This window comes from Phaethon aethereus (genome assembly GCF_964289735.1).
Source record: "Phaethon aethereus genome assembly, chromosome: 12".
Classification (NCBI taxonomy): domain Eukaryota; kingdom Metazoa; phylum Chordata; class Aves; order Phaethontiformes; family Phaethontidae; genus Phaethon; species Phaethon aethereus.
In genome coordinates, this window is record NC_138588.1 from 22,862,835 (window position 1) to 22,881,071 (window position 18,237).

Below are 18,237 nucleotides of genomic sequence, written 5' to 3' on the forward strand. Positions count from 1 at the left end.
GGAGGGTGATTGGCATCCTCTAAACCACTCAGGAGTTGCCCAGCTTTCCCTGGTTTCTTCTTTTCCATGTGTTTGCCAGGTTTTGCACACATGTCCGTCCTTTCATGCTTTGCCGCTGCCGATTTGTTTCCTGCTGGCAGCTGCTTTGGGCCAGATGTCATGTCCTGCGCAGCAGCTGTTTAGAAACGGAAAACTGCTCAATATTTTTGTGCCGTGAGCATGGATCCCAACCTTACTTGGGAAAATCTCTCCTCTCGTACCTCCTCCGCTGTTTGAGTCCTCACAGCAGTAACCGATGGAGCATCTCAGAGATGCTTTGCAGATGCTGGTAACCCCCTTCCATAGCGGCCCTTGCTGAGGATTTGGAGCATTTTTTTTCTCAAGATGACCCCCTGGGTTCTGCAGAACCTCTCCTGCCCCTTTGAAAGACGTTTGAACGTTGCTGGGTCCCTGCTTTCATGTGTTTCCCGTCAAACCAGGAATGGTGGACGCAACTTGGCGTTCCTCAGCCCATAAAATGCTGTCTGTCCTTCTGCTCACTCGATAGATCCCTTTTCATCTGGCCAGTGGAGCAAATCCACCATTTATGGAAGAAAGGGATACAGCAAGACCCATCTAACCAAATCTTGGTGTTTCTTTTTTTCCTTCTCAGGATTTTGTGAACCATTTCCATGTCCTTCTACCGCAAGGAATCAGCCCGTCTAAGCACAATATCCATGACTTCTTCCAGAAAATAAAACTCAATCCAGACAATTACCAAGTTGGAAGAACAATGGTAAATGTTAATCCTCAGCTCAGACTTAGGTTTAAGATACAGATATAACACTTGCCTGCATTTCTGTAATGATAAATTAACATTTTACATGTAGACGTTCGGCACGTATTTTTCTTCTGTTTGCCGGAAGCCAATGGCTTAAATGAAGCTTTGAGTATCGTTAACACAAAAGAGTAAGGAACATCGTTGCTTTATGTTAACCAAGTCTGGCTGTAACGAGACAGCCTTCAAAAAACTACGGCTGTGTGTAGACACAGCTTGAAACGATAGGTATCATTTTGCCTCCCCTGAGGGGAAAGCAGAGGCTCTGTAATTCAGAGCTTGGACAAGCACAAGCTGTAGAAGAAACTGCAGAAACCTGTTAGAGGTGGCTTAGCTAAAATCAGCTGCTGAACTTTCTTCTGGGCATCCAGGTCACCGAAACCAGGAAGATTAAATCATTTGTCCTGTGGCCTTGGAACCTTTCCGTGCTAGTGTTTTGGGGGTTTCTTTTTTTCTTTTTGGGGGCCAGGTTTTCGTGAAGGAGCGGGAGCGGCAGCTTCTGCAGGACCTGCTCCATCAGGAGGTCCTGCGCCGGATCACGCTGCTGCAGCGCTGGTTCCGCAGCGTGCTCTGCAGGAGGCAGTTCCTGAGCTTAAGGCAAGCCGCAGTCATCATACAGGTAGGTGATGGTGCCTGATTTCCTTGCAAATTACGAACCACGGATCCTACAGGTACGGCTGGTGTGTAAAGTCAGGTCCCCCCTCCGAGGAAGGAGCTTGCAATCGGGATTTGACTCCTTGCGCCAATAATAACTTGGGAACGGGGGGAGACAGAGCTGGAAAGGTTGCGTGAAGGCGGGCACTCTCCCACCCCCACGCGACACCCGTTAGAAGGAACTGCCTGCTGTGTTTGCAGAGATTTTGGCGTAGTTACCAGCTCCGAAAGCAAGGTGAACCATCCCCAGACCCTCTCGTCCTCGGCAGAGCCGCCGTCGTTCTCCAGACCCACTGGCGTGGCTTCGTGGAGAGGCGGAGGTTCCTGCAGATGCAGTTTGCGGCCCACCTCATCCAGAGCTGCTGGCGGGACTATGCCAAGCGGCGGCACGGCGCGGCCACCAGCATCCAGGCGGCCTGGCGAGGACACCGTGCGAAGCGGTCGTACGCGGCCAGCAGGAGCAAAGTCGTCTGCTTGCAAGCGGCGTGCCGAGGATATTTAGCACGGCAAAGGTAACGCCATCGGCCCCGGTTAAAAAAGAAAACGCTTTCTGATAAGGGATGTGGTTGATGTGAGTTCTGGCACTGCTCAGACCACGGTGACTTTACGGAGGATGGTGTCCCTTCGCGGGATCCCTGACCCTGACCTGCCCTGATCCTTTGCTTGTCCACGCTTTCTAACAAAGGAGTTTATTTAGCTGCACGCCCTACTCTTAGAATAAGCAGAGCCTATTTCAGGTTGGAGCACGTAGGCAGTGGAAAGCCGAGGCCATAAATACTCGTGAGTTGTGGGTTGTTGGTTTTTTTTTTTCCCCCTTGGCAGCAGCACCACTTTAAGTAGCCTATTTTTAACTCGGATCGGCTTGCCGATCTGGTTGCTGCGCTGTCTTGCAGGGAGAGGAGATACTGGAGCCAGCCGCTGCGAAGGGGAGGGGGTTTCCAACCATGCCTTGGCTTGCTGGCCGCAGGACGGGTCTTGGTTCATTCTCCGAAGGCGCTGCCTGCGAGGTGTGGAGCACCTTGATGTAGGGTGGAAGATTTGGGAGCTGCAAAGAGCTCTTGGCGTGGGGCGTGAGTCCCTGCTAGCTGTACCAGAGGCAGCCCAGGCAGGGTGGTGAAGATGGAGAAGACAAGGGGGTGTGATGGGTTAAGCTCTTCTGCCTCCGTCAGCTTGCAAACGAGCTAGACCAGGGATGGAAGCTGGAGCCGCTGCCACCGGTGCGAGAGGAGCTCTCAGGTACGTGGGGGCAGTCCTTGAGTAGCAGAGATGGCGTAAGAGGAGAAGATTGAAAACCAAAGGTGCACGCGCATCCTCTTGCACTGGACATGTAAGGAGGGTTGCTTGAGGTGCCAACGGTGAGGCGATGATGGCGGCGGTGTTGATGAGGTGGCACCGGTGCAGTACCTTGAAGGGATGTGAGTGGGCACAGGGGAACGTTTTTTCTGCTTTCTTGCAGGTTTAGAGCTTTGAAAGAGCAGCGATTAAAAGAGATGCAGCTGGAGAACGGCCTGTCCATTAGAGAAGGAGACGGACTGGGGGCAGATGATGCTTTGGAAATTAAGGGCTCGGACCCATCTAAGTGGGAGGACGGCTCATTTGAAGAGCGAGTGAGAGCCATAGAGGAACATAAATCACTGATGGAGAATAATCGGGTGAATCACGTGGACCCACTGGAAACTTCTGCAAATTTATTGTACAAAAGGCATGAGAGAGCCAGTAGCCAGAGCGGGATGGACACCGAAGAGGAGGTCGTTGTGAGAGAGAGACCCAAGTCGCTGGAGGATCTCAACCAGAAAAAAGTGGTTCGTGCGAAAAGAGAAAGCCGGAGGATGCGTGAACTGGAACAGGCAAAATTTAGCTTGGAGCTGCTTAAAGTCCGGTCCACCGGTGGGCTGTCACCTTCAGAAGAGCGGCGGTGGTCCACTGAGCTTGTATCTGAGGCACTTCATTCCCCTCAGGGAACCCCGGAGAGCGAAAGCTCTCAAGGGAGCTTTGAGATGTTAAGCTGTGAAGATACCCCAAGTAATAAACGCGTTTCCTTAGTTTTAGATGAGCAAGACGTGCAGTCGTTTCCCACTGACTCCTTGCCTGGCAGTCCCCACGTTCATCTGCAGGAGAAGTCTTTCTGTGCGGCGGATGTGAACAGCAATTTGCCTGGTTGCCGAAGGATGCCTTCAGACTTGGAGCTACACGATAACCTCACCGCGAAGGAGCGCGTGGTCTGCGACCCCCAGAATGTTACATACAAGGCGCACCCGAGAGAAACCTTCCTTGCCAGCAATCTACCTACTTTCTACGTTCCACCACAAGACAACATGAAGGTAAAGCTGGTGGAGAACAACCTGAGGAACAAAGCAGTGGAAAGAGAGGAGAGGACAGTTATGTTCTCTGAGGTCAGGAAGGACTCTGAACCAGACCAGGGCAGAGGCTTGGGTGGGGAGGAAGAGGAGAAGTCCTCTACCAAGAGAGAGGAACGTGTGACAGCAACTGCGACGCAGGCCCATTCTCCAGACTCTGTCATCAAGAGACTGGAAAAGCTCAATGTGGAGAAGGAAGAAAGGCAAAAGCAGCTTCAGCTGCAAAATGAGAGGGAGATGATGGAGCAGATCCGGCAGCAGAAGGAGATTCTGGAGAGACAACGCAAAGCATTCGAACAGCAAGGTAGGGTGGAGGCTTTGCAGAGGGCTGAGCAGAGCAGAATGAAGGACCCCTCCCTCAAACCATCAAAAAAAACAGACAGCCGGCCTCAGTCGGTCCTCATCCTGCACCCGCAGAGCAGAGGGGAGCACGGCCACACCACAGGTGTGACTACAGCCTCGTCGGTAGACATTAAAGGTCTCACCGTTGGGACCAGCGGAAGCTCTCCAGCCCGCGGTGCCCCCAAAGACAGACCTGTCAGCATGTTCATGGAGCGAAGAGAAGGTCACTCGGGATCGGTGCTGGAAGCCCGGTGCCATTCCAGACCGGCTCTGGACCCCAGGGACCTCCCGGGCAGCCACTTCTCAAGGACAGAGCGCCTCCGGCAGCCCCGAATGCCCAATCAGGCCACCGAGGAGACAAGGGCAAGCGCTATGTTCTTCACGCCGAAAGACAATCCCTTTGGCCTCCAGTGAGTAAAAAGATGGTGTGCGTTCTCCATAGGCTTTCTCCGTAGGCTTTTTGTTCTGCTAGAGGCCATTTGGTACAATGGTCCAGAACATTGTTTCTGGAGACTGTACAAAAGCCCTAGCAAAACAAAGTCGGGTTTCTTGATCTTCTAGCGACGAGCGAGCAGAAAAGGAAAAAGAACTGGAAATATGATTTCTCGGTCTCTTATGTGCTGAGCATTATGTAAGAGCCAGGGGAGATAATCATGGATATTAGCAGGTGAAGGGAGTTAATAGAAAGATTGTCAACACTGCTTTCATTGACCCTAGGTGAACGGTGATAGGAGTGAGCTGAGCAAAAAGCAACTTTATTTTTTAGTTCTATGTTAGATGTAAAGCGAGGATGCTCTCCTGAACCAGTTTGTATGAAAATCTGCGTGAGGTCCTGGAGAATTGCTTTGGAATTGGCTATTTGAGAACAATCTTCCCCCAAAAAATTTCTTTCCATTTCTTTTCCTGGTTCATGCATAGAACAAGCAAAAGGAAAAAAAAAAAATTAAAAATTCCTGTCTTTTTATTCTGCAACAGAACAATCACGTTTGAGAGTACAGCAGAGAAAAGGTACCATCTGTGATCACCATGATGGGTAGAGTTGGCAGGCAGAACTTCGCATCTTCTTGTCCTTTGGTATTAACTCAAATCCAGAAGAACTCGAAGCAATTCCAAAACCCCGTGACCTCAAACTTGCAATTTTGGTCTCGATTGCTTGGGCTGCGCACTTGTACGCTCCTGCAGGCTGGGCTGGTTTGGTGGGAAGGCTTTTAAGAGAAGGTGAAACATCTCTGTGGTGTTGTGTTTCAGCAGGGAAGCAAGTCATCAAGGCCTCTCCAAGGGTGAGCTGGCTAGGAAGCCATTTAAGATGCCGGGGTCTGGCAGAGGAGAGGTAAGTTGTGGCTTTCTTATTTTCTCTTTTAATTGAACAGGGGGAAAAAAAAACCCTTATTCTGCCATTTTTCCCTCAAAAAGCTTTAAAGAAGTGAACTATAAAGCAAAAGGGCTCCTAGACACAGGGAAGGAGGCTTCACACCTCCTCTTGAAAAGAGCTCCCAGTAGCATTAACTCATAGAAGCTCTGGATAAAAAGGATCTCACGGTCCTGATGGCAAACACTGTCCATCGCAGTCTTGTCTTGGTTTGGGTTAACGTACATTTGAGTAACATCCACGATTGTCCATTTTCACCGTGTTGTCTTGGTTTTTGTTTTTCCTGGTGTTGTTTTCTTTTTTATTACATGTAATATTATGTCCCCTCCGTGAGGTGCAATGTTACTCAGAGATGTCTTAAGGCCATACTTGAGCTACACTATGATGCCAAACATCAGTAGAATCTCCTTTTTATTTTAAAAAACTTTTTTGTTTGTTTGTTTTATCATTTGGTCAAGCAGGTTCCCAGACCGACCCATAAAAAGAAAGCCCGCATGGCGCGGACGCGCTCCGATTTCTTGACTAGAGGTACTTTTGCTGATGGGGAGGGGGATACGGAGGAAGATGATTACGATGGCAATTTTGAGTTCCTTCTCTCCTCTGACCAACCTCCTCATCCCGAGGCGGTGCCTGCAGCCCGGCTGGGGCAGGCCTGTTACAGTGACTCCGAAATGGTAATTTTTTCCCACGTGGTGGGGGAAATTTAAAACGGGAGTGAGCGGAGCTGCGGGAGCCTTTCTTTGCTAACCTTAGCTGCACTGATCCCTCCACCGCTGCTTCTCCAACTTCCAAGGATGCTGCAGATGGGTAGACTCAGCGAACACAGCAGAAACGGATGTGAAATAGGGAAATAATTTGTATTTCTTGGCCATGGGGATGTTTTCTGGTTTGATTCGATATCGGCTATGGTTTCCATAGCTTTCCTGGAGCATTGCAACTCGTATTGCACAGCTACCTGGGTTTTTTGGTTTTAATCTCAATAGCAAAGTCCCCGAGGATCCTTGTGCTCTAAAAATGCTCTACACGCATCCATAGAAAAGATGAAAGCAAATCTTGTCCAAAAAGCAACAGCCAGCAAAGAAAACTATATAAATCTTGCACCTCCTATTACTTTTGATTTTATATCCTTGGCCACAGTATCCGATGATTATTCAGTCCTCAATTATCAGAGCAATGCCGGCAGACAGCATCTTGGAGAAAGCAAAAACACGTAAATTGGGCAATAAAAATACAGTCAGAGTGAACTAGTGGATTTAAAAAAAAAAAAAAAGAAAAAAAAAAAAGAGCAACCTTAGTGGCTATGTCACCCTGCTATGTGAGCCTGTGCTGCAGAGCATTTGCATCTCAGGCTTAACCTCCCACTCAGATAAGCTGCTTTCGGAAAATCATAAACCCAGAGGTTGCAGGAGTGGAAGAGGCCAACGGCTTCCAACCCACTGATGTTTTTTTCCTGAGGTGGTGGAGATGTTCCCAGAGAAGTGTGGATAAATACCAGGAATCGTCTCCTGCCGTAAGAGCTCAGGTCAAGCATTGCGTAGAGGTGCCTTGCTCCTCTGCTCCAGCTACGGTCCTAGGTGTGGGCCTGAGTATAAAACCAACCAAAGCACGAAAGCCAAAGTCAGCGATTTATTTTGTGCTACAGCGTTGCCGTGGGTCTGGCAAACCTCTCGTGCGATCCTAAAATCTGCTTTTCCAAGAGAGGCAGATGGCCAAGGAGGGCTTTCCGTGACTTTTCTGTTAGCAGTTTTTATTATAAAGGATAAATTTTTCCCAGGACAATTTCCTCACTGGAAGAGGGCAGAGATTTACAAACTCCATGAATTTTTAAGGTTGCTTTTGATAAATTTCCAGGGGTTTTGAGCCAGGAATACTTGAAGCTTCATTGAAAGAGGCGGCTCTGTGAACGGAGCTCTCTTGGTCGCCTCTTAGCACATCTCCCTGCTTTTGTAGATCGGGAAAAGGAGAATTTTGTGTAGTAAAATGTGTTACTTCACATAGCCTGGCCAAAGCCCTGGGCAAGGGGCCGTGCCATCCCTGGAGTGCTGTGCTGTGTTCCTGGAGGCTACCCTCTTACAAAGCATTAGGGGTTTTTTTAGCCATATAAATCTTTCCCACTGGGATGCGAAAGGCGCTTGGCAAGCTCCATCCTTGGGAAGGGACCTGGCTCATCCCACTCTTCAGAAACGCTCCTTGGGACTCTGCTCACCTGGTTTAACAGCTCTCACCGCATGCGAGTAGTAGTAGGTGCCAACTGTCTCTCGTCTTTGCTGTGTACCTCTTCTCCTCTGCTCTCCATCACTAGCTCCAACTGGTGGTCAGCACTTTCACCCCTTGTGTGGTTGAGTTCTGCTTTCTAGCAAACGCTACCCGTGAAGTCGTGTGCTCAGCGATACCCTACATCTGTCTGTCCTGACATGTACAGTGTTGCCATGTGTATTGCAGGTTGGGGACCGGCTCTTTGGCTTGTGGTTTCTCTGGGTCAGGATCGCCCCAAGTAGCAAAATTTAGGGACTGCTTACTGATATTTATTTGCAGAGCCCGGCTGGGGGTTGCAGATGATGGAGGCGCCTACGATAGAGCAATACTGGTGCATGTTGGTTTGGGTATGAGCTCCAGTAGGTTGATGTCTGTGTAGACACGTTTGTTGTGTCTTGTGATGCTCACATGAAGACGAGGCAGGCAGCCGCCATGCGCGGGCTGGTTTCTGTGCTAGTGAATAGCTTATTCATACAGCTCCCTGCCCCCAGCTACCACTTTCCAAAAAAGCCTTTTTTAACGTGCTACTCGGTGGCCAAGGGCTGCTGCATAGACAAAAGGGAGATCACGTGTGACCTTGTGAAGTTGAGCATGTGATGACTCACCAGCTGTGCTGGTGTGAACCTGCCCATTATGCCCATTGGCTTCTTGACCATCAAGTCAGTGATTGTGTATCGCCAGCTGGTAAGTAGAGGTCCACCAGAAACCAATGCTTTTGACCTATGTCTGTGGTATCTCAGAGCAAACACCAAAAGCATCTTCAACCAGAGCTGAACCCCAAGGTGCACCCAGTGGTGACTGATGAAGGTACAGCTGACTCCAAAGAGCCTTTAAGGCTAAAGGGCTTCCTGACAAGACCAGACCTTCAACGGTTGCTTGAGTTTTTTGGCTAGTGATTAGCTGAGGATTAACCTGCCTTGTGGTGAGACAAATACAGGTGGGACGAATAGCTCCTGGCTGTGGTCAACACATATGCATACCACTTCTGTTTTGTACCTAAGCCTGGAGAGCTTTCCTGCAGCGGATAAATAGAAAGCCTTGGTTAGAGAAAGCACACCAGAAGTGTCTTCTGAATACGTTCTCCTTCTGCAGAAGCTCTTTGAGAGAGAGTCTTGCATAATGAAGCAGTGATTTAGCTCCAACCTCCATACTAAAGCCACAAATTGACAAACATCAGTCCAAGTATCTGTCACCAGCTGACCTCAAGCACGCCTGAAGAGCCAGCAATGAAAGATCTCTTGTCCTAAACCGTCCAGAGGGAGCATTGCACTTCAGGAAGCTCTTCAGTGCAGCCTGTAGCACTGCTGCCTGCTGGGACGAGTCATCTCACTTGGCCACAGTTATCTCTTCCTAGCGCTGGTGGGCAAAATACAGGTTGCTCTTTCAGAGGAAAAGTATTTGGTCCCCTCTTCATCCAGGAGACAACTCCAGACCCCCTGGCTACTGCCGTTTGCCCGCACATGCTGCTTTGTGGTGTTCCCTGGCCAGGGATTTTCTGGTGCAGAGGCTTGTCTTGGCATCTGAGAAGGTTTCCCATCCAGACAAGGACCTTGCCCATCACAGCTTCTTGGAGGAGTCCCTCAGAGAGAAGGCTCTCGTGCCAAAAATGCCTTTTAGTCCTTACTTGCAAAAGCTGGAGAGGTTGCTGTGATAGCAGAGGAAACGCTGAACAATGGTAGATCAAGAATTGGGGCAGAGCGGAGAGAGGTGGTGGTAGTAATGGTAGAAAACCCTTCTTCCAGTTTTGTCTAAAAAGAGCATTACAGATGTTTTTGACTCAAAGTCTACTGCAGGAACCAGGGGTTTCACTTGCTTTGGTCTACTCCAGAATCTGTACACCAGGTCTGCTTGTGCAGTAGATAACGATATATATTTAAAAAACTAAAGTCTGTGGTGTCCTATAGAGCAACCTCTGCCTTGCCCCAGCAATCCCCTTAGCCTGCTTGGAATGGTCAGCACATACCAATGTGCTTTAAATGGCTTTGAAATAGAAAAAAAGGGAGTAAATGCCCCCACAAAATACTTTAAAAAACAAAAAAGCACTGAAAGTGATGAAAAGGTTGAAGGTTGAAATTACTCAAGAACAAATCCATAGTCTGGAGGCAGGTATTTCAGTAGGTCATTTTTAAAAGCAAATAGTAAGTTCGCACTGGATGGAAATCACTTTTATGGGTTCGGGGGCGGGGGGGTGTCCCATTATGCATCCGACATTTATGTGTCACCTAAATGTAAGAGTGAGAGGAACGAGAAACCCTTTGATGGTTTAGGCAGTTTCTTTCCTTCTCGGTGGCAGTTTTGCCTTATGTGCTGCCATCTCCTGGCTGGTAGGAAGGTTAGTCCGAGGTGAAAAGAGAGACGTTCAAAGAGAGTAAATACAGTAAATGTGACTCCCCTGCAGACCATATTTTATATAATTTTATTTCAAATGTTTTTAATAGAAGAAAAGGAAATGCTTAAAAAGCACAATGTGTTCAGTTGAGACATTTAGGTGATGGGAAAGCTACAGGAGATATTTGACCATCATCTTCCAAATCCTTTCATACAACCCGATTCCTTGCTTTCCTCATGCTGAAAGTGTCTTCTCCAGGAGTCAAACTCCAAAATCACAGCTACCACTGGAAAAAAGGAACAAAAATTGCCTTTTTTTTTTTTTTTTTAAATACAGCAAGACTATTTCTGGGCTATTTCATGGAATCCTGTTAGGTTAAATTATTGCAAATTCATTTCAACCTTAATAGTGATCCCAAGGACATTTTAAATGGTGGTGAAAGTGAAGATCCTTTGTATTAAAGCTGCAGAATCTCTTATTTCTAAAAGCTTAATTTTACCTTGTCCTTGGCACAAAGACTTTGGACTTCTTTTCTGCAAAGTCCTCAACAAGAGCTGGAGGAGGAGGCTCTGCTAGGACACATCCCTGTGGTTGAAGGTTCCTTTGGTGCTAGGAACACCACAAATCACTTCATTGTGGCTAACAATCGTGGCTAATGTGGCTCTTCTGGGCTGGAGACTTGGGCTGCCCAGACTAAGATGGTGGAGTAGTTGTGCAGGTTGAGTGATGAGGGACCTGTGGCTTGGTACACACTGATTTTCATCGTTGGTTGTTGAAGGAGAAAGAAGGTTGGATCTTGATGTAGAGTTGGAGCAAGGGAAATCCCTTTCTTTTTTAGGAGTCGTTAAAATATTTCTTGAGTTGTAGCTAGCTTGACAGGACTGTAGGTTTTCACCTGTAGGCAGATAGAAATAAAGTCGTAGCAGATGAAATACCCAATTTTTGCTAGGAAAAAAAAAAACAGGTGGCATCCCAAGAACTGTTTCATTTTTAAACACTTCGTACTTGGAATCGTTACAGACGGTGCAGCGATTCGCCTCTGGGGAAGGCCAAATGAAACTGCACAAAACCATGTCTCAGGGGGAGATTGGGAAGCTGGCGGCCGCGCAGAAGAGCCTGGCTCCAGATGGGAGGTAGGAAACATGGCTAAAGATGGGAGACGAGTCCCTCCCGTGTCCTTCTTGCTCTCCATCACCTTGCTGAACCACCTCAGCTCCTGTGGAGCTCCATCAGCCAAAGTCAGTACATGAGTAACTCATCTCACCTTTCCTACATGACATGGGACATGCCCAATTAGAACAGGCATCCTGCTCATATCGCGATAAAAATTTTGACAATACGGGCCAGATGTCCTGTTACAAACCACCCAACTGCACGCATGAAACCTGAGTTTCTTGCCTTTCCTGAGGATACGTGGTTTCTCTGGTAGAAGTTGTGTTGATTTAACTCCTCCTCAAACATGATGAAAGTCTGGGAGATTTGGGGTAGTTTTGGGTAGAAGGACATTTTCCTTGTTAAGGTGGTTCCTCTTTCCCCGACTTATTTCCAGGCCTCAGCGAGCCAAGATGAGGTTCTGGGTGAAGGGAAAGCAAGGGGAGAAGAAGACCCCACGGGAGAAGCTTGCTACTCAGTCTGAGCTGCTAGAGCTGTACGCGGAGCAAGAAGCCCCCGGCAGGGAGGTCATTTCTGGCTTGCAGCTTGGTGAAGGTAAGTGATGGGGTGGCATGGTGCCTGTACTGTAAGGAGCAGAGAAATCACGTTCGCTCTCACGGCAGAGGGAGAAGCTATTGTAAATCTGGCTTTACGCTACAACCAAGCGTAGCCCAAGATATAGAGGCTCGGGTAAAGTTACAGAACCGAGGAAGATTGGCTCACCTATAGGGGTAGGGTATCTGTAAATGGGAGTATCGTGTACGATGGTGTGGTCTAGCTGAGGCTGCTGTAGGAAGATGGATTGGGAAGCTACACAAATCAAATGTCCATGCTGGTTCACGTCTCCTGAATTCATGGGTGGCATCAACCCGAAATGGTGGCAAGTAGGTTAAAGGGTGGGATCCAAAACAGGTCTTGAGGAATTCCATGTCGTTAATCCTCCTGGCAGCTATCTGGACATCAACAGATGTTTCCCCTCTTGACAGAGGAAATGACCAAAGGAAAAATGACATTTGTTTAATCTTCCTACGAGTACCCCACAGTGCTTTTCTCCTCCGCAGGTTTATTCCGATGCCCATCTCCCTGTTTTAGTGGCAGAACTATTTTTCCTTCGCGTTACCTTGCTGTGTTGCAGCTCTAGGAGATTACGCTCGATGTTTTTTACTTGTTGAGTGTTCATCGAGAGCCAGAGGTTTTTATTAATACCCAAGAAATAACCCTGCTTCTCTTCCAGGCCATAGGTGAAACCTGGGGGAAAAGCATCTGTTAATTAATCTGCTCTTCATTCTCTTTCCCTTTTTTAATTATTGTTTGTAGAGTTGAGTCCTCACCACTTGACCCCCCCACGGAGTCCCGAGCTCTCTGGTATCTACCGTCGGGAGTTTAAGGAGAACAAGGAGCCCTCTCCCAAAGTGAAACGCAAGCGCAGCGTCAAGATCAGCAACGTGGCTCTGGAGCCTGTGCAGTGGCAGAACGACTCGCTGCAGATCATAACCAGCGCTAGCGACTTGAAGAGCATGGATGAGTTTCTCCTGAAAAAGGTAACTCCTGTCTTCACTGCTCCAGGTAAATCACCGGAGAGCAATAAAAGCAGACAGAGGCAACAAAGCCATACTAATAATTCATCTAAGGGTGCACAGCATGCATTAGGACAGGCTTGGGAGAAGAGATGGGCACGCTGTGCCCTGTGTGGTTGTTCTGCATGGGCCCAGCAGCTTTGGTACTTTCATTGCTTTGAGTTGCCCCTGGTGGCATCAGAAATGTGTGACCAGGAGGACGGGAGTTGAAGGCTGTGGGGAGATGCTTGTGTTTCTAAGCTTGCACGCAGGAGAAACCACCTTGTAGTCACTATGAATGTCTGCCCATGGTGGAGCAGCTGCTCATTAGTGCTGCTTCATCTCACACCGTGCTCTGCCACAGCAAAAGTCACATGGGTGCGTAAACCCCTTTGGTTTCCCAGATGAATGAATTGGATAATGAGGACAGCAAGAAGGACACGCTGGTGGATGTCGTGTTCAAGAAAGCACTGAAGGAATTCCGACAAAACATCTTCAGCTTTTACTCCTCAGCATTGGCGGTAAGTAACCAGATGGCGGGTGAGAACTTCTACCTCCATGAGAAATGAGGTGCTCTGGGTCCTCCTGGTGGTGGAGGTGTTGCCGAGCCTTCCGTTCCTGGTCTGCTTATCCCAAAGGATGGATGTTCTTCCTTTGTATTCAGCCCTGTGAGCTGTAAGTTTGGACTAAACTCTTCCTCCTTGGGTGAAGATTTCTGGTCTCCTAATGCACTTGCTCCCAGTCAAATGAAAGATGACAGTAAGTCAATAAACTCCTATTTGCCACCCAAAGTGCCTGGAAACCTTTGAGTTAAATTTGTGAGCGGTGGATGTTTCAGCAATGTGGAGCTCTGCTCTGCTACTTCTGCATCTGAGCAATGATCGCTACAGCTTAGTGATCACAGTGATCAAAAAAAGCTATTTTATTGCCTGGATTGTACAAAGAGTTTCCTCTAAGACTTGAGCTGGCATTTAACATCCTCCTGCTCTGTGCACTGAGAAGCCACCGTGAGGAAGGTCACAAAATGATTCTCTGTTAGATTTTTTCCTTCTTTTAATCATACTTGGGCTTTCCCCAAGTGGCTGGAAGCTGGTCAGGCTGAATTAATTGTCTGGAGCAGAAGAGACAGTCTGGGGTGTATAAAAATAGCTGTTCTTTTTCCTTCTGTTTCCTTAACAGATGGATGATGGGAAAAGCATCCGCTATAAGGACCTCTACGCCTTATTCGAGCAGATTCTGGAGAAAACCATGAGGCTTGAGCAGCGGGACTGGAGTGAGTCTCCAGTTAAAGTCTGGGTCAATACCTTCAAAGTCTTCCTGGATGAATATATGATAGAGTACAAACCCCTGGACTACACAGCGGTGAAGGTAGTCGTCACTTTTCTTAAGCCCCTTGAAGATTTGGGATCTGTCTTCCCATGGGGTTGTGCTCTCTGTAGACACGTGGGAACGTCTGTTGTCTTCTCTGCTTTAAGCTGAGGTGGACAAATTAAGCCGGCCCGTAAGGCGTGACTCACTGGTTGTGTTTCACGGGGCTTAGCAAACCCCAGTTCACATGTGGGCTGAGCTGGGCCTTGGCCAATGCCAATACGTAGATGTTGTCTCCCGGGCAAACCTGCAGCCATCTGTGGGTGGTTGGAAAGGCAGCTCCTGGTGCTTCTTTTTTAGGTTTTGGGGTTTTTTTTAATCTTTGAGGTAAAGTGAGAGAGATACAAGCTTTCCTAGTCTCTTGACCTCTTCCCAAGTGACCACATTGGTTGGGTTGCAGGAGAAGGGGACACTGGCAGTGACTGTCCTCCGGGTCTAGGTGCAGTTTTTAGAGCAGTCAGAGCTTGCAGTATGCCTTTCACAAACTTGAGCTCCTCACTTTCTGCTCCATATTGTCTGTGAGGACAGCCACAGGGTCTCAGAGTGGGCTTGGGAAATGGTGTGTAGTGTACAAAAATCCCATCTTCTGGCTCCGAGTCCTCCCCAGGGTCCTCTCGAGGCAGGTTTTCTTCAGAGCAGGCTGAGCATCAGCTCCGGCTGCAGTGCTGGGCCACGTTCTCCTTGGGTATCTTGCATGAGATGGGAGAGCTTTAGGTCACTGATGCTGGACTTGGAGACAGAGCAGCTAGTCCCAACTCTGAGATGAAGATGGGGACAGTTATCCAGGGGATTGCCAAAAACGAGGTGATCTGTAGGAGAGTTTTCTAGAGTGACACTCCTGGGGCTGCAAGTTCACTGGAGGATGGAGCTGGGAAAGTGGTGGGCAAAGTTAGATTTGAGCCCTCTGTATGCTTTATCTGGGGAAATCGCCTGTAAATACGCTTCAATCTCTTTCTGTTTCCAGGTGCCAAAAACGGAACGAAAAAAGAGAAGAAAAAAGGAAGCGGATGTGGTGAGTTGAGCACTCTGTGCCTGCGCATTAAAGAATTAATGTCCTTGTGGGCAGAAGAACGAGTGATAAGAGACCTGCTCACGACATGTCCTATGCCGAGATCTGAACATCACACGGTAATGAGTGTGCAGCCATGAAAGGACAAGCTAGAAAGATGGATGAGGTGGACTTGGTTTGCTTGATCAAGGATCGCTGTAGGGTCGTCCTCTGAAAACACGTCCCGCATCAGTCACGACAGTACACGTAATGTCAGGAGTTATTATAGTAGAGCTGAGAGCGAAACAGAAAGTGTTGTTCTGGGTTTCTGCAGTGTGTGGTTGACATCTCTAACATCAGAGGTGTAGGAGATGACATCTCTTTTTTTCCTAAAGGATATGATAGTGCTGGGAAAGATGCCGATGTAGAGCAAAAAGGGGCCATGGATGCATAGAAGATCAGCCAACCTCAGTCGAACGCAGTTTCTAACCTGCTAGCGTGATGGTTCAGTTCCCAACACTGGCTGGATGTCTGTTTGGGTTGCCTATGGCGTTATTGGGTGGAAAAGGAAACAAAAATAGCAAACAACAGCTAAAAGTTGGACAGCTGACTGTGTTCATCTCCCCATTTTGCAGCAAACTCTTCACTCATCTCCTTTTTGTCACCACCCGATCTTCTTCGTTGCAGGTGGAAGAGCACAACGGTCACATTTTTAAGGCGACCCAGTACAGCATCCCCACCTACTGTGAATATTGTTCCTCCCTGATCTGGATAATGGACAGGGCTTCTGTTTGTAAATGTAAGCACGCTCTCTGTGCCCTTTTTTCGTGTGCTTGTATCAGAGTGATGAGTTTTGGGGCTCTGAAAGATGTTTGCTGCTGTTTCCCTGCAACCCCACTCTCAAATAATTTGGGGTTTTTCACATTAGAAGAGCTTCTGGGACAGATCCTAAGGGTTTCTGTGGTCAACTCGTAAGTCCATCCCAACAGTTCTTCCAGTCCTCATGGTATGGTTAGTTTTGTGCGTGGGAGGTTTACATTGAACCTCTTATCCCATAAGGTCCTATGGTCATCCCAGATGGTCAAACCATATTTAAGTGTCACAGTAAGAAGGACAGAAGAGAGTGTCAGGTACGGCGAACGTGCCCTGTGGCTTCAGCCCGTAGGATGTCTGTGGGTCTCATGACCGTGGCAGATTCATTTGGCTTAGCCCATCTGACCTCCAGGCACATGAATTTTTGGAGAGATCAGGAAAATGGAAGAGGACCAATGGGAAAGGTTGATCCATCTCTTTGGTTTTTCCAACGTTTCTTTGATTAGGTTGAACGTATCGACCCTGGGGTATTTCAGACCGATGTCCAGTGCAGGAAGAATACAAATTAGGTGCTATTTCCAACCTCTCTGAGTGTGTCCAAGTCTGATAGCTGAGACTGACTCATAGATTATTTTCTGAGTTGATCTATCAGGGTTTTTTTAATGTTTCAGGGACTTAAATATGGGACCTTTAAAATCAAAGGCTTCGGGGTTTTTTTTAATTTGAGTGGGTCTAATATAGACTTGGCCCCTGGGAACTGCAAATTGAACATGCTTTTGACCTGCTAGTCCTGAGAGGAGCTACTTAATTCATATTAATTCATATTTCTCCAGCAATCTGACTTTTTGGATTATTAAATACTATTTTTCTTCACTGCAGTATGTAAATATGCTTGTCACAAGAAGTGCTGTCTTAAAACCACGACCAAGTGCTCCAAAAAGGTAAATGTCTCTCATTCCTTTTCTTTCATTCAGTACCTTTCAGACAGCGATCCCAGGCTCATATAAAAAATATTTGCAGGCACAGAACTTGATATAATGCTGGCAATAACCCTCCTTCAATCAGGAGCTTGGACTGGAAATCTCTGGAGGTCTCTCCAACCAGTGCTTTGGTGTTTGCACGTATTTTGAGAGTAACGCAGCGACGCATCACTATGTTATCTGCCCAGTCATGCAGCAGATGTTGCAGTGATGTTCCCTGCATTGTAACCGTGCTGAATAATAGAAGGCTGCCTCGTTTTATGTTTTTTTAAGGACTTGAAAATGTGGGGTTATTCTTAAATGTGGGGGTATTCTTAAATGTGGGGGTATTCTTGGAAATACGGGTTATTGTTAACCCCACTGGTCCCTGCTCAGGCTCACAGCACGGTCCCCAAACAGTGAATCATCAAGATTTGGTATGGTTTTTTAAAAGTTTATTTTGTGCCCAAAAAAAAGGATAATACAGCCAGGATAATAATGTGCGCAAAGCTTTATCTACTCCCCGAGAGGCTTCCTGGGGAAGAACAGCCTCCATAATGTACAACCTCCATAATCATATAGCCTCTGTAAAGCTGCATGATTACATTTTTCCCAAGAAATAATCTGAATATATACATTGAATATATATATTTGAATATATTTTCTTTGATATAGTATTTTTGCTGTGCTCTTTCCCTTTCTGGCGGTATTTCTGTGAGAGTTGGAAACACCTCATGAGTTTCTGCTCTACAGATCTGGGAAGTTCAAGGAGATCTCTCATTATTTTTTCAGAGAAGCTCAGAAATGCTTGGAGCGTTCTTTTTTCTTGGGTTTTTTCTGCACAAGGCAGTTGTACCTAAAGAAGCGAGTTCACCGTGTCTCTACGGTAGCTCTCCACTTGGGCAGTTGGAGGTCCTTCTCTGGGAAGGCTGTAGCTTATCTGTACTTGGTGGGTTAATGTTTTTAGGCTTGTTTTCAGTGACAAGGAGCCACAAACCATCTACTCTGCGTTGAGAAAGTTGTCTTTATTTTCTGGCAATGGTTGATTCTGTAACCATTAGCCTTGTCCTAGACTGGATCTCTTTCTCCAGATCTATGGTGAACTTCAGCAAATGCAAAGCTCGTCTCTCGATGGCCATAGAATTGCTTTCACCCATGCTTGGTCCTCATCTCAGAGCTGCTTGACTTGAGTGAACGTAGCACATGGGGTTTGTGGCATCGCATTCGCTGATGATTTTAGCAGCCAAACAAGCTGGTTGAAGAGCAAGTGATGAATT

At 47.5% G+C, this 18,237-nt stretch overlaps 1 protein-coding gene across 1 annotated transcript in view; it reads left to right on the forward strand.

The window, feature by feature from the left end:
• MYO9A (myosin IXA) overlaps positions 1-18,237 on the forward strand; it is a gene marked incomplete at its 5' end in the record, with an annotated part of 156,244 nt that overhangs the window by 128,292 nt on the left and 9,715 nt on the right. The window contains 14 exons of the mRNA XM_082005268.1: positions 653-775; positions 1,287-1,436; positions 1,673-1,983; positions 2,928-4,580; positions 5,419-5,500; positions 6,001-6,213; positions 11,145-11,257; positions 11,674-11,831; positions 12,594-12,817; positions 13,237-13,353; positions 14,012-14,200; positions 15,165-15,212; positions 15,876-15,987; positions 16,881-16,942. Of these exons, the coding sequence (XP_081861394.1) occupies positions 653-775; positions 1,287-1,436; positions 1,673-1,983; positions 2,928-4,580; positions 5,419-5,500; positions 6,001-6,213; positions 11,145-11,257; positions 11,674-11,831; positions 12,594-12,817; positions 13,237-13,353; positions 14,012-14,200; positions 15,165-15,212; positions 15,876-15,987; positions 16,881-16,942 (3,555 nt within the window). The remainder of the gene's footprint in view (positions 1-652; positions 776-1,286; positions 1,437-1,672; positions 1,984-2,927; positions 4,581-5,418; positions 5,501-6,000; positions 6,214-11,144; positions 11,258-11,673; positions 11,832-12,593; positions 12,818-13,236; positions 13,354-14,011; positions 14,201-15,164; positions 15,213-15,875; positions 15,988-16,880; positions 16,943-18,237) is intronic.